We start from the raw sequence: 15815 nt of genomic DNA, 5'->3' as shown, positions 1-15815 counted from the left end.
AGACACACACGCACACACTCGGGACAGTAGGCTGCAGAGGAATTCTTTCTCAGAGGAGAGTCTTTTGCCTATCTGATCCATCTCATTCACGTTAAGTTCACTGTCCGCTAACACCTTTGAATGACAATGGCGGTGTGCGAGTCTGACTGGCAGCCTTTCAATGGGCTGAATAAAGTGTGATCTCGAGGCACTGTTAGGAAAACATTGCATGAAACAATTAAGGTGACGGTCTGGCTGCAGGATTGAGGATTTTTAGAAAGCCTCTGGGTCACCATTGTGCTGCAACACCTTGGTGCCAGCCTGAGGATGATAAGGATGTTAGTGGGTAAAAAAAAAAGGTGCGTGTGTTGTTGGACTGACAGGCCCAAAAAGTCTGTGGAGCCACATGCTCGATCAGTGAACAGGTATATGCAAATATACAGCAGAAAAAACACTCCTGGTTGGGAGGTATGCGTGCAGAGGCGCTCTCGGCTGAAGGCTGGGTTTCACCACGACCTCGCCTGGAGCGTGGAAAGGGGGGGACGCGCTGCAGCCAATGGGAAGGCAGCATCCAGCCCAGCTCTCTATAACTCTGTGTCACAGAGCTGAGCGGTGGCACAACTAAGTTTCCGCAGTTAGGATCGTTTCAGTGGACTATAGGCTCTCTGAAAAGCCGTGCGTAAAGAGCGCGCACACATAGAGACTACTAGTTCTTCATTGCGGATTGAATTTTTGCGAACTCCACGTCAAACAGAAATCCACCCGTGGACTTTTACTCTGGAGGGCTGCTTTCACCATGAGCGCCGGACAGACGTATGAGAAGAAGATAGCGAGCATTTTGACCGACCTGCCTGGATCTATGAGCTGCCACCCGAGCTCCAAGGACTCCCCCACTTTGCCCGAGTCCTCGGTGACGGACATGGGCTACTACAGCGGACAGGCGGCCCTGGGCCACCACGAGTATTACCAGGGTCAACCGTACGGACAGCCCATGAACTCTTACCACCATCAGTTTAACCTGAACGGAATGGGAGCCGCGGGAGCGTACGCCACTAAATCTGAATACCCATACACGAATAGCTACAGACAGTACGGACATTACAACAGAGATCACCTGCAGGCCTCGCCTCCAAGCTCAGGTAAATATTGAGACGCTCTCCTGCTTATTCTGCTGCGATCGTCTTTAGTGTGCATGGTTTTATCTGTGCGTAAAAGTCAGGTCATCTGCGGACTGTGCGAGATCTGCGTAAAAGAGCCCTGGTTGTATGGAAATACAAGTCACACGTCTTATTTATTATTTAATAAGTTTGATTGAACATTGGCAATGAATTAGTCAAACCAGATCACATGTTTCATTTACGTTTCATGTATTTATGTTGTGTTCATGTTTAGCTCACAACGTCAGTGAAATAAAAGTCACTTGGAAGGAAAAGGAAAAAAACCCAACACTCCTTCAGGGTCTGGTGTTAATGTCATGTTTTAACAGTCTGCCTGGGAATGAGTCACTAACTGCTGACCATAAAATAATAATGATTTCATTAAAGCTAATAATTTTCACCCTATTCATTTGATCACGTTTACACTGGCAGGCCAAATTGGAGATTTGACAAAATAACATCATCCTGGTTGCGTGATTTAGTTTTGACTTTTGTTTTGTGACATTTGTTTTTTGGCCAATCTTTGAATTTGCCAGTTGACCCATAAATATATATAAAAAAACATCTACTTCTTAGAATTTACATTCCGTCTAATCTGAATTTCGTAGCAATTGTCCTTTTTAATTCATTGTAGCTCAGAGATTTATACTTTAAAAATGCTACTGAGTGATCTGATTTATTGATTTATTTCTAATGTATTTTTTTTTTTTAATTTGTAGTGAAAGAAGAGCCAGAGCCCGAGGTGCGTATGGTGAATGGAAAACCGAAAAAGATCCGCAAGCCGAGGACGATCTACTCCAGCTACCAGCTCGCTGCCCTGCAGAGGCGCTTCCAGAAGGCGCAGTACCTCGCACTGCCCGAGAGAGCGGAGCTGGCGGCTCAGCTCGGCCTTACCCAGACACAGGTGAGCTTCCTGACCCGGTGCTAACACTTGATATTACATAATCCATGAATGCTTATAGAGTGACGCGAGTCAGAAGTCCCTAATATTGTCAGCAATTAGCCCTGTTATTATCCATCAGGGCGTAATTAGGCACACAGGAGGTTGGACGTGTGTCTCTTAGTTTGAAGTAATTAAGTCTAACAATTAAAATGCTCAGGGAAATATTTATATCTATATATTCATCTACTCAATATAAAAGCAAACATTTATTTAAAAAATAATAACAATGAGTAGCTCTTCATATTAGAATTTTCAGTTGCATTACAATTAAAGTACGCGCTTCTTTCCCAGGTCAAGATCTGGTTCCAGAACAGGAGGTCCAAGTTCAAGAAGCTGTACAAGAACGGCGAGGTTCCCCTGGAGCACAGCCCCAACGCCAGCGACTCCATGGCCTGCAACTCCCCGCCCTCCCCCACTGCCGTCTGGGAGAACAGCACCCCTCAGGGCACCCCGATCAGCAGACCTCAGGTCCCACAGCCGACGCACAGCTCGTCGCCGCCATACCTGGAGGATTATAACAACCACTGGTACCAGCAGGGATCACACCTACAGCACCCGGGCACCGTGCACCACCCAGTCCCGCAGCAGAGCGTGGGAGCTGTTTATTAACAAAGACTCCAGAGCAGATTGATCTCTCCAGATTTATTTTATTTTTTCTCCAAACGAGGTTGTCTCCACAATGACTCTGCAGAGCAAACTGGACCGGGAGCAGGCCTGAAGTGAAACATTGCGTTCTTTATTTTTTTTTCTGGATGATCAAGAATGTTTCAGAACTGGGTTTTTTTCCATTCACAAAGCACATAAGGGATTTCTGGTCACTTGTGGCAGCATATTTAACGGATATCTGGCGTGGTTTTTAAATTATTTATCGCTTATATTTTATTTCCTTAACTTCTTTTTTATGTAAATGAATAGGCCTATGCAACGTTTTTTTTTTAACAAATAGCCTATAACCACAAACCGAATAATGACAAAACTGTGCAGTTGATCCATGCTACAATCAAATCATGCATGCGGGTTTGTAGATAGCGCCTAAAGAAAAGGAAAAAAAAACACTCAGGTCATATTTATATGGATTTGTACAAAACGTCGAAGGTTGTAAATATGTGTTTATATGCAGAACCACTATGATCATATTTGTTTGAAACGGAACGACTGCACTGTGGTGCCTCCAAAAACCATTTTTATATTCATGTAATTAGTCCACTTGTTGCCTTCTTGTCAATTGAATAAAGGTGTTAATTGCATGTTGTGTGTCGAGCGCCTTTATAAACAGCCTGTTTTTCAGCCGCCTCTCCGGAACAAACCGTGCAGAGAATTCACTGCAGTCGTAAGTGGCCCGTGCCACCTTAAAACACAGTGTTACAAACGAAAGGAAATTTATCAAAGTAAAACATCTATTTACACAAAAAAACGTCGTCACTGCAAACCAGTTTAATTCCAGCATTATTTTGTGAACCTACTAAAATCTAAAACACCACACAATTTAATCAATTCAAAAAATTCCTGTATATAGTGGAAGGAATTTTATACTAATTATTATTTAATTATAACACATGCACATTTGTAATTATTATTCATCCACCTGAACACTGACAGTCATGACACACTGGGCAGTGGTTTAGTCATGCGCATTAAAGAAGTGTTAGTGTGTTAATGTTCGTGCACCAGGTAGTTCATATTTTTATTTAAAGTTCGTCCATCTGTTTTGTTTTTGCAAGATCTCTCTTTATATGTTCAATAAGACCCTATACGTAGGCGTTTATAGCATAGTCTCTAAACCCCAACCACGGCGCGCTCTGCCCAGTGACACAGGTTCGAACGGCTGCAGTGCACCGAGCTGCTGAGCGCGCTGCGTGCAAAGCTCTGCAGTAGGAGGCGACACACATGCAGACATGTTGGAGTCACTCGGTTTTATTACTGTTCTGTTGCCAGAAAACAAGAGGGAGAATTCAGCGCGTTGCACAAAGACGCAGAGAGACAGAGAGAGAGAGAGAGAGGAGGAGGGGGTGGATGGTGGTGGGTGGGGCTGGTCTGGGGGACCAGTGGCCTGGGGGATCTCACGCGCACACGCACGCGGACGCTGCAGGGGGGATTAAAAAAAGCTGCCAAATATTGAAAGTATAAGATAAACACGACTCCTTTGTTGTTGTTTTTTGAGCGTTTCACTTTAGACACTTGGATTTGAGCCTAATGCATTTGGCGAAGCAGTTCCTCCTGAAAAAGGAAAACAAGACTGAAGAAAAGCAGGTTTTTCCTCTTGGTTTTCTTCACCTCGCACGTTTAATCCAATATTTAAGCACGTGTTGCATAATAAAAAAAACCACTTTGAAAATAGGGGGGGGAGTATTTCCAGGTAATAAACGGCCTGATCCATGTGAAACCTGGAGAATACTCGGATAATAATGACAATGACAAACACCCCTTTCCTCTTTTAACCTCAGTTTGGCCACGCAGCCGCATGGATTATTAAATACAGTACACACACACAAAATTACGCGAGGGAGAAACCGCTAATGGCGATCTCATCCACATGGACCACCAAGGCGCCATTACGCACGGGGATAAAATGCACTGATGAGGGTTTTTTATAAGCCTTTTCTACCACCTTTAGTAAGTGGAATGGTATGCACCCGGGACCGGAGGTGTTACTGTATGAAACTTTATTGCAACGTTGTGCCATAACAGTCAATTCAGAACATTACAGGCGTGAGATGTTTGAATCAAATGTCTCCTGACATTTTTATTTGATTTTTTCTTGAATTGGATAATTCATTTCTGGCTTTACGAGGAGAAAACATGTTGGAATAAATCTTACAACTCACTTTTTATTAAAGCCAATTCTCAAATAATTCAATACAATTCGGGAAATATTTCTTCACATCAGAATCAGAAATTATAACAACAGTTAAATATATATCTTTAGTGTAATTAAGATGTATTTATATAATTAAATGATTTCTCTGGACGAATATTTTTAATGAATGACCACACTTTTGCATATTTATTACTATTATTTTATGACATACAAAGAGAGACTTTGAACACTATAAGATAAACTGTACCAATATTACATAATTCTTTATAAGAAAATATTTTAATTTATAATTTTCTAAGCCTAATTTAGATCAAATAAACATTATAATAAATAAAATAATATTTCCCACAATTTCTTTTGGATCAATCATTTGGACGTGTTATTTAACCAGGATTTCAATAATTGGACCACAAAGGTTTTAGTGCACTTTCATGTTTCAGTGACACCTGTGACTTTCAGTGAAGAAGCAGATTTCCACCGAACTTCAAACACATTCCATCATCGTTTCCAGTATTGCAATGTGTCACAGTTCCTTATTCTAGCTCACTAATGTTTGTTTCCTTGAACTCAACACCAGTTGTCTGCGGCATCTCTCACCACATCAGTGCACTGTGCTGATCTGACAGAAGCAGCTTGATCACTATGGCATTCTAATATCAATGAAATCTCATCAAGGGTACATGTGACCTCCCCTCGGTGGCTCCCTCAGCGTGTGTGGCCCTCGGCTATGCGCTGTCAGGGGAAACATTTGTGCCGAAGACAAACGTGTGTTAGCCACCGGCTGCACTCGTATGTGTGAGCTGTCAGACGTGTCCATATATGTCATCTCTCAAACATTAACTAGTGTAAGTAGCCATGGAGGTGGAGGTGAACTGCTGAACTTGAATGTGATCCCTGCGTGGCAGAGCATCCCAGCACCCTAAATAGAGATGGTGCCCGAGCCCCTATAAGACCACCCTAACCTCTGCAAAAGTCAACAGTTTGGTGTCAGCACTTGTCTCTGGGGTGCAGCGATATGGGGTTGAGATGGAGGTCGGAAACTGAAATGCATCCACGGAAAGACTTCAGCAGCTGTCCGACACTTAGTGCGGGCCTGGGCCGAGTCCTCTGCTGCATTAGCATCACTCACTCTGTCCATTCTGCTGTAAACTGGGATGAAATGACGGAGGAAAGGCATCCTTGACAGCTGTGGACTTGTGAACCCTGGCTGACCTGCAGACCAGGGGACGGACGGGCCTGCATGGGCTGCGTGCTGAGTCCTCCCAGCCAGTCATCACATCCTGATAAAGCCTTCCCAGGCCTCGGTGCTGCTGCGGCACAAGCTCACCTTGACCCTGGAAACTCCACACTGGGCCTCCAGACATGGGTCTGAACAAAAAGATGGGCCTAACTGTCAACACTGGGAATGGGTCTTTGATCTGAACAGGAGAAACCTTTGCTTAAGAACCATTCACAATACGATTTGAGGATTATCCTCAGATGCCTAAAAGGGAGATTCTGTAACATTGTTGGGAATGATGCAGGTTTTTTTCTAGCATCTATAAATACTGAACCCCATAAATAAAAGTTGTTAGCAGAAAGAGGAGTTACTATTAAAGCTTGTTAGCACATGAATTGAGGTTAAGTCAGAAAATAATGTGTGAATTTGCTCTTTAAGATGATTTTTTTCTGATAAATATTGATAAAATAACTAAGTGTGTGTGTGTGTGTGTGTGTGTGTGTGTGTGTGTGTGTGTGTGTGTGTGTGTGTGTGTGTGTGTGTGTGTGTGTGTGTGTGTGTGTCTGTGTGTCTGTGTGTCTGTGTGTGAAAGTAAGTCAGGCCTTTCCATTCAGATGAGTCATGCAGCCACTCTTTCTCTAACAGCGATGTTGCTCACAATTACCAGAGATGTCGGATCACTCAAGCTAATAACAATAATCACCCCAGAGACCTGCTTCTGCTGCTCGCCCATTCACTGCGACTGGGATTTAATAACAAGCTATTTTCTCTCTCATTGCTATCCTGCAATTAAAACCCATCAGACACCTTGTATCTGATAACCCCCGACCGTCCGCATGCATTGATACAGCCAGACTTGCCTTTATCATCTCCCCATTCCCTCCTCTCAGCTTGTCTATTTACGCGAGGAGCATTTTCACTTTCCCTTCAATCTGCCTGCTTGATAATTGGCCCCCGGTTTGAAAGGTCCCACTATTGTCTGTCCAACTCCACGAGCCATTATTCTAATCTGGAGATGTGAAATTGCCTGTAATTTTCCCTGATGCCCTGTCACTTAGTTCAGCAAAGCTAGCCTCTTCTTCCCCTGGCCCACATGTTCAACAAGGCACATAATCATCAAGAATGAGGAAAAGGGCAGAGGGGTGTGCATGTGTGCGTATATATATATATATTTATATGTATATGTTGGTATATAAAGAAGGAGATGTTAATGTAACACAGTGCTTGTTGTTATGTGAGAAAACCAGCGTGGAGGACCGAGGACACGGGGCTCTGGTGTGGCTTTGTTCTTCAGTGAAACACCGCTACAGGCTCCACACCTCCTGAACCAGGCTGCAGTTCTCTGACCAAGGTAAGACAGGGCTGAATGTAAAGACTGTGGATATGCTGTGGAGAGTCGCTTGGATGTTGTTGGTGCAAGATGGCACGTTCCATTCAAATGCAATAATATGTGAGACTATACAGAGTGGCTCTCCCTTTAAGATCCAAGATCTCCCTGTGAACAAAATGAGCTCAGTTGATTTACTGCTATTCAGCAAAACCAGTTTCTGTGCATGTATTTTTCTGTTGAAGAAGCATAAAGAGACTTGAAAACTAGTTGTCACGACCCTTTAAAATGGCAGCCACACTTGATATATAAACAAATTGTATTCTAATAGACGTAATTCTCATGTAAACATGGATGGTTAGTTATTTCTCTAATCCCTCAGTATGACATCACATCAGACAAACGGTACCTAATGTTTGCCAGAGAGTCGGGCCAGCGTGCGGGAGAAGTGATGGAGGAGAGAGAGGATAAAAAAGGAGCCACTGAATGATTCGTGAACGCACTAATCAACTTCATTAACAAGAGATTAGCCCGCCATTTAATCAAGAGCCCCAGCTCACACTGCGGCGAAGCGTTTGCGATGAGATGTAAATATCTCGTTTTCCGTGTTTAAACATTGTACACGCCAGGATGTGCTGTAATCAGTGCGAACGACCATAAATCAGGCGCAGTTCATTGGTGGGGATGTCGCAGCCGTTTGTCATTTCACCGCCGTACAGTTTGAGCTCTACTCGAGGGGAAGGAGTTTAAATGTCTGGCTCGCTCGTCCGATTTGCTCCGCTCCTCACGGCATGTGTCCCCCTCTCTGGTGGAAACAAAAACAGGGATGTTGCCTCAGATGTTCCTCGCTTTTTCAAACGCACAAAAAGTGTAAATTGTTGTTTCAGGGAGGGCACAAAAACGCAACCTTTGGAATAGTCTATGGAATATATTTTTGCAATTTCAACCTAAGTCTTTGCTGTCAACCTGGATTTAAAATTCTAAGAGACAGTTTGAGAGGCACGCAAAGACATATTGTCCGTGCGTAAAGGTTGGCTGTGCGCAACCACTGTGCGTAAAATTCCCTGCAACCCTTTGCGTAATCACACTGCTTTTTCCCTCGAGTTAGAGGCCCTATGCTGGCCTTCATTTTAAACTCATTATCTTAAAACATAAAGCCAAGACAAGCAATGGTTAATATACAAGCAACCATTTATTTCTTACCTGGAATCTGTATAGATGTTTTGAAAATCACCTCTCGGGTTTGGTTCAGGGTTTAGCTGTGCGGATTTTTCCCATCATTTGTGATATATCTATCACGCTGATGTTATCAAACTCTGCACACTGACACCGGAGATACTGTGTTTTTATCCCCAGGTCAGTAATGAAAAGATATGAGAGTCTCACAGTTGTGTCCGGTTGTAATTAATCTACACCCGCTCTTTCCTTGATTCGTGATTGAAAACCAACACTCACCTATTTGCCTTTTCAAATGTTTCACAGTGAATATAATACTTCACGGATGAAGCAGCTACCCCAACAAACGAGCCAAACAAGAAATCATTCATAACGTCACCTCGACAGGTATTTATTTGCGTAACGCTCGTTTTCTTGGATCATGCAGCTGAAACGTTTTGGCCTATTAGTAATAAAGCACACGAGATATCTGTAACCAGTCTCTTACACTACATCCACATTTCACAATGTGCAATCCACGCTGCAGCGACATTATAACAATTTTAAAAAAAAAAGCATTTGATGCCTCGTAGAATTTATGATTCCAAACGCACAAGAAAACAGTGAAGTTCTAAGAAACACACATTTAAACACAGTCCTGTTCTGAGCGGAGGCCTCGAGAGAGACCAGTGAGTCCAGCTTCCTTCCAACAGGCCAGAGCACCCATGGCCTGCATGCGCAATAATCCACTCACATCATCTGGGGCCTGGGCACCGCGTCCTGGTGATGGGCATGGTGGTTTGGGTACCAGTGACCAAAACTGTTCATGTAATTGTTCGGGTGCATCGACGCGCCCTTGTTCGCCATGGAGACCTCCCAGAGCTGGGGCATCCCGGGCGAGCAGGGGGAGATGGAGCTGGTGCTGTGGAGATGTTCCCCCTCTGATCCGCTGCCATGCTTCATGATCTTCTTGTACTTGGAGCGCTTGTTCTGAAACCATATTTTCACCTAGAAAAAAAGAGAGAAACTGCACATAAGCGTCACTGTGGTTAACAATCAGCGGCAATATCAGAGCGAAGGGGTTTTATGAGCATTTTTCCCCTTGGTAAACGTTTCAAAATTGGCCTGAAGAGAATGCAATAAAAAAAAAACAATAACAATAAAAAAAAGGAAAACTCGCCATAACTCTCGTCTTCTCCGTGTTGCTTTGAGTAAATCCCACACAGGCCTGATCCTGGCGCACTGTTATTCATGCAGCCTCATGGTTGACTGGTATTTGTAATCTTTTAAAAACGGAGCTCCCTTATTATTGTTTTTATGAGCTCACTGGTGCATGAGTGTGACAGCAACAAGCCCAGACTGGGAATCAAAACAGACCGAATAAGAGCCTATATGGTGGGTCACTGACATTTCTGCTGATCCAGAATAGCATTTATATATGTTTTATATATAGTGTGAGTGTCAAAGTGGTAGATGAATAAATATCTGAGCGACAGCAAGGAGAGAGACTGTGTGTCATCTGCAGATCATTGTTGAAGTAACCGTTGAGGGATTAAGGACAAAAATGCGCAGGAGGCAGATCAGATGACAGATGAGTGGATTCAACTGTTTATCTCTTAATTTGAAAGAAGTGTGAAATAAAACTAGAGAGAGAGAGAGAGAGAGAGAGAGAGAGAGAGAGAGAGAGAGAGAGAGAGAGAGAGAGAGAGATTTGAAATTAATAAATTAAATCTGTTGAATATTGATATATGTTATTTTGTGTGTTATATATTCATATTCTCCACACACACGTTCCACTCACGGTTGGTAAAAATAATGTGTGGTCATTATATATATGTGGTCATTATATATATGCCTCCTTTATAATTTTGTATTATCATTATAGTATTTTCTATTCTCTATATATCCTATTCATATCTATTCCGTCCCATTAAACAGTATTAATGGTTAATTCTGTGATTTTGTGTTTTATATTCAAACATTTTTGCATTAATCTAAATTAAAGTAAACTGAAAACAATATTACACACTGGATGATGTTGAAATAGAGGATATTAAAAAGGAAACTTGTTGTTGCTGTATTCTTTAAGGATCATAGTATTTCTGGAGAACAAGTGAAGAATCTAATTGGTGTGATTGTAACTCAATCCTTTAATCCATGCTTTATTTACTGTACTTATGTGAATGAGGCATGACCGCAGTTCATTTATTTCCCTTTTTAATTTTTTTCTTAGCATTAATGGGCTGTTATATACCTCGTAAAGTACAGGTTACATTTCATGATTTATAATAAACTTTTGCAAAAACAAGGAGAGACCCTTCAATTTGCAGGCCTGTGACGATTTAAATAATTTAACTGCAGTCATGCCTCATTCACAAAATGTCATGGAGCAGGGCTGACAAAGGAAAAACCGCCTGGAAATTAAGTACAGTAAATAAGGCATGCATTAAAGGATTGAGTTATGAATCGTGGTTATTCATTTGATCTCCAGAAACACAATCATCCTAGTAGTATCCTAATAAGAAGTTTACTTTTCAAGTTGCCCCATTTCAACAATACCCTCTATTACTCTGTGATATTTTTATGCAAAGTGAATATTATTATTAGATTATGGAATATTAATTTATGAATCATTATTTCTGTATCATTATAATTATTGCAATCATTATGTGCTGCTAAATATTTATTTACTTAGGCCACATTATTATTATTATTATTATTATTATTATTATTAATAATAAAAGATAATGTATATAATAGTCGGGTTGCAGGGGGGGTTGAAGGCCCACCTGAGTCTGGGTGAGCCCCATTTTGGCCGCCAGGTCGGCGCGCTCAGGTAGGGCCAGGTACTGGGTCTGCTGGAAGCGCTGGTGCAGAGCCTGCAGCTGCAGACTGGAGTAGATGGTCCGGGGCTTCCGGATCTTCTTCCCCTTGCCGTTTAGACGAATGTCCCTGTTCTCAATCACCGTGGACTTCTCGCGATCTAGCACATTAAGACAATAAAACAGAGAAGAGTTTTGATTTCATGGCTTTAATCCTCAGGTTCTGCCTGAAGACAAACAGCTTAAGAAAACACATGTGACATTTAAACAGGATTTAAACTGCTCGTATAGTCTCCTAAATGTTTTAGACAAACATTACGTAGTCTGCCACCTCGAACACAAGGTGAACTGATGAAGGATTGAATTTGACTGCATGGTGCCTGGATAGTTTAAAACACGGGCCTTGCACTGCAAACTTTAATAATATCAGATGCCATAAATTGTGTGAATATATGGTTTTATTGAATTAATGAGGCTTAATGTTTCAGTGAAATATTTCCAAGGTGTTGACATCAAGGATCCTACGTTGAGTCATGTTGACACTTTCATTCTACAACAACACAAAATGCCAAAACGATCGTGTAGAAAGTGGGACGTCGGTGCACAGAGATGAAAAGGAGTCCTGCACCAACACTGAGGGAGAAATTTTGTTTTTGAGGTAACGTGGACTATAATTGGACTCACCCACAGAAAATTATGGTCAATAAAATTAATGGCACCGTCTTCCTTTATTATATAACATGAGCGGTAAAGAGGGAGCACCCATATGGGCCTTGTTTGGACTTATGAGTGAGAATCTGCCTGCTGCATGACGCGCACGCCTCAAATAAACTTTCGATATATGGCAAGGGAAGGCAACTTTATTTATATATAGCACCATTTGGACACAAGGCATAATACAGTATAAATGACTTGTGTTTGTTAACTTACCAAACCATGAAGTGAACTATTTTTATCAACAGGGGGACGTTTGGGAAATTGAGCGACCCGTGCGTAATTACGCACAAGCACGATTGCAAACCAGAATTTTATAGCCTTTAACAACACGACTATTTAGACCGATTCTATTCGACTGTGTCACATACCTGTCTGCTCTAATTTGCTGTGGGCCAGGCTGCTGCTGTTGCTGTGATTGCTGTGCTGGTAGGGCATGTACGCAGACGGGGGATGAGCGTTCACCGCGCCGGGGTAGGCGTAGCCCAGAGAGCGGCCATAGGACGAGCTGCCGGGGAAGGGAGTTTCGTGCTGGGAATGGCCGGCGGCGTGCAAGCCATGGACGGGATAAATGTGAGAGAGTCCGGGGGAGTGCTGCTGGTGCGCCGGGTGTCCGTGGCCGAACTCTAGAAAGGCCGATTTGGAGGGATCTGAGGCATTCAGACTGTCAGGCATGAACCCCATAGACATCATTAGCTAATGTACGCGAGTCCATAAACCCGTCGCTCTGAAGAGGGTTTCATGAGTTCTGTCGGACAGCGAGGAAAACCACACGGAGCAAATCCACACTATAGGTCCAATGCACTGTTGGTGAAAAGCCGATGTGCGCAGTCATGGGAAACGGTGTGCATGTTCACAGCTGCACAGGAGGCAGAAAAAAATCGGATAAAAAGCGAAAGGGATCCTTCTTTACATCATTGGAGGAGCTGACATGGTTCTGCCTGCAGAGCCTCACACACACACTGCCTTCCATCTGCGAGCTCTGTGATTGGTCTTCAGCAGGCGGCTGTCACTGGAGCTCCACCATTAACTTCATTAACATATGATACAGGATGCAGGGACCTCCTTCTATACATTATCAATAAATATCATACGAAACTTACTCGAGTGTGGTTTACAGAGAAGTGGAGACAGTTATAACAAACTAAATCTGCTGTTTTGTCCTGTAAATAAACCTGCAAGAGGACATTTAATAGTCAATATCACGGAAAACTGGATATAATGAGAATAATTATAAAAGTGATACTTTTCAAAATAAAAGTTTCATTAGTTACTGTAAATGTTTGATGAGGTAAAAGAGGCAAAGCTCTATAATGAGACTACAGCCAAAATATGCCTAAAGCTCTTTTATGAATATGATACAAAGGGAACTGACAAGTGAAGTGACTGACACGTTAATAACAAGTTATACGTCTAATTTTATTTGGTGTCACTGTCTTATATGAAATTGAAATTCCATTATTCATTTTTTAAGTTTGTGCTGTCAATTCACTCCAATTCTTTATTTTACTTTTATTCTGAAAATCCTTTGAATAGAATAATAATTCGACGTTTTTCTTTGAAATTCTGTCACGATGTCAAACTCGCTAATTTATCATTTTCTGTACATTAACAAACAATATATTCTGATATTGTCCAGCTAATGAAAATCATAATTCATTGTAAATTATTTATGAGGGCAAACACTACATCCAAAATCTTCAGGATCATTTTATGATATTCTAAAATTTAAATCTTTACTTTTACGGCAAAAAAAATGTAATTGCAAAAATGATTAAACAGTAAATTTAAAAATAATAATCTATCATTAACAGATGGAAGGTTAGATGTTTTACAATTCAGTCTACAAACCATTCAAAGTCCTTTGCGGCTGCTCACAGGCAACCACGGTGACTCAAGCTTGTTTCATGTTATCAGATTTACTGCTCATCCAACACTCATTCCTCGTGTCAACATGCAAATTAATCTTATTACCTGATGTGATTATTAAATTAGGCTCTATTGCATCACTGTTTATGAGTAGAAAAAAGTAGAGCAGGTCAAATACTTTAGTACAAGTACACGTGTTTATACCATTTGAATGAACAATTTTCATATGACAAACTCTGTACCCCAAAGAATGCTTGACTTTAGTTTTATATGAAACTAAAATACTCAGCCCACATGTCACTCATATTATTTCTAACTAAACGTTGGGGTTTCATAAAATAAGGGGAAACACAAATCTGCCAGAGGAGGGTGGGACTGCGGCGTACACTGCAGAGTCAGCACAAGTCACAAAGGTACATGTGGATAAGTTGTGGGACGGGGGGAGAAAACTGTGAGCATGCAGGGCCTCAAAGAGCAACCCTGTCTCCATCTCAGCCCCTTATTGACTCAACCCTTGAGCAGGGAGTCAATCCACAGGTGCAGGGAAACAGTGAAAGGAGGAAGTGTGTGGAGTACTTGAGATATTTTCAGTAAAATCTATGAGCTGCAGAGCAGTTTGATACAGACTTCACCTTTCATCCACATGCAGGCTGCAATCACATTAAAAACTGGGTGTTTGGTGGGTTCCAGCGTGGTGCCGAGCTGCAGTCCAACCCCGTCATTTTGGTCATGTCCTACCCTGCCTGTGCAACTACTGGGAATCCAGCAGCACTGCTGGAGGCTGGACCGCTTCCCGATCCCTCACAGGCCTCAGCAAAGCAGTCGGCCAGTACAAAGCCACAAGTTATTATCATAGTAAAAACTTTAGTCACAATAAAAAAATTAAAAAAAATTAAAAAAGCATGTTGAGAGGCCAGATTCTAATTGTGGGCAAGACGTTTCTGACTTCATACATGTGGCCTGTAGCTGTAAATCCTCTCTGGGGAAATTACACTGTGGCTATGTCCATTAGGAATTTACTGCAGCATTATTGGTGGTGGGATTATGGTGGCAATATTTTCAACATGGCAACAAGTGAGTTGCTTTGGGAGCAGGTGCTGCATTTAGAGGCCGTGTTATCAGCAGGAAAAACAACCTTTAGTTCACGGCAGAGTCACACTTTGCTGAAGTGAGGAATGGGAGCAGGGAGGCCCAACAGAGATAAACACAAAATCCAAGCCTTTGAAGACAAAGAGGCCCATGGGCGTATATGAACAGAGCTGAATGCTGAGGATTGAGTCCTGGATGTTCATATCTGTCAGGAGATAAGGTGTGGGCACGAGGGGTGTACGAGGCAGAGGAGGAGAGAGAAAGGAAGGTGAGGAGGAGGCTCTTTAAGGCTTCTAATTATGTGTGTATTATGGGTGAGAAACAAAGGCGGGCCCTGCAGTTATAGGACAGGGATGAGTCCTTGCGGTGGCCTGTTGCATACACGCAAAGGGATGATGCTGGAACCGGGCCTACTCCTGAACTAGGCCCAGACTCAGTGGTGTCTCCTCTCGACATGTCTGCGGTGTCTTTGAAATAGGTGTGTTTGGTCTCTCTCACACACACACACACACACACACACACACACACACACACACACAAGTCGTGTTTGTCGATCGAACGGCTCTGATGCAGAGTGACAGCATTCTTTGTGTACAAACCAAGAGCACATTCCCAGGCGACTGCATTGGCTGTGATCTTCCGCACTTGCACGTCATGTTTTACAAGTAACCCTCTGTTGCTGGGACCCAGCCGAGGCCAAGACTCAGACTGACAGTGCATGAC

General features: G+C 42.5%; 2 protein-coding genes across 2 annotated transcripts; one reads left to right on the top strand and one right to left on the bottom strand.

Annotated features, from left to right (window-relative positions):
• The first annotated feature begins 605 nt into the window (after positions 1 to 605).
• On the top strand, positions 606 to 3326 carry dlx3b (distal-less homeobox 3b). Its single transcript, XM_035146804.1, has 3 exons — positions 606 to 1118; positions 1856 to 2040; positions 2371 to 3326. The coding sequence occupies exons 1-3, from the start codon at positions 776 to 778 to the stop codon at positions 2686 to 2688; spliced, it is 846 nt and encodes a 281-aa protein (XP_035002695.1). The 5' UTR covers positions 606 to 775; the 3' UTR covers positions 2689 to 3326.
• A 5597-nt stretch (positions 3327 to 8923) lies between these two features.
• On the bottom strand, positions 8924 to 13079 carry dlx4b (distal-less homeobox 4b). The gene is made up of 3 exons (XM_035145972.2): positions 12506 to 13079; positions 11388 to 11581; positions 8924 to 9606 (listed from the first exon to the last, which is right to left on the bottom strand). Exons 1-3 carry the CDS (start codon positions 12825 to 12827, stop codon positions 9349 to 9351), a joined length of 774 nt encoding a protein of 257 aa, XP_035001863.1. The 5' UTR covers positions 12828 to 13079; the 3' UTR covers positions 8924 to 9348.
• Positions 13080 to 15815: the final 2736 nt, after the last annotated feature.

The sequence above is a fragment of the Hippoglossus stenolepis genome, chromosome 21, assembly GCF_022539355.2.
Source record: "Hippoglossus stenolepis isolate QCI-W04-F060 chromosome 21, HSTE1.2, whole genome shotgun sequence".
Lineage (NCBI taxonomy): Eukaryota > Metazoa > Chordata > Actinopteri > Pleuronectiformes > Pleuronectidae > Hippoglossus > Hippoglossus stenolepis.
The sequence above is the reverse complement of the archived record's forward strand: the minus strand, read 5'-3'. Positions and strand labels throughout refer to the sequence as shown.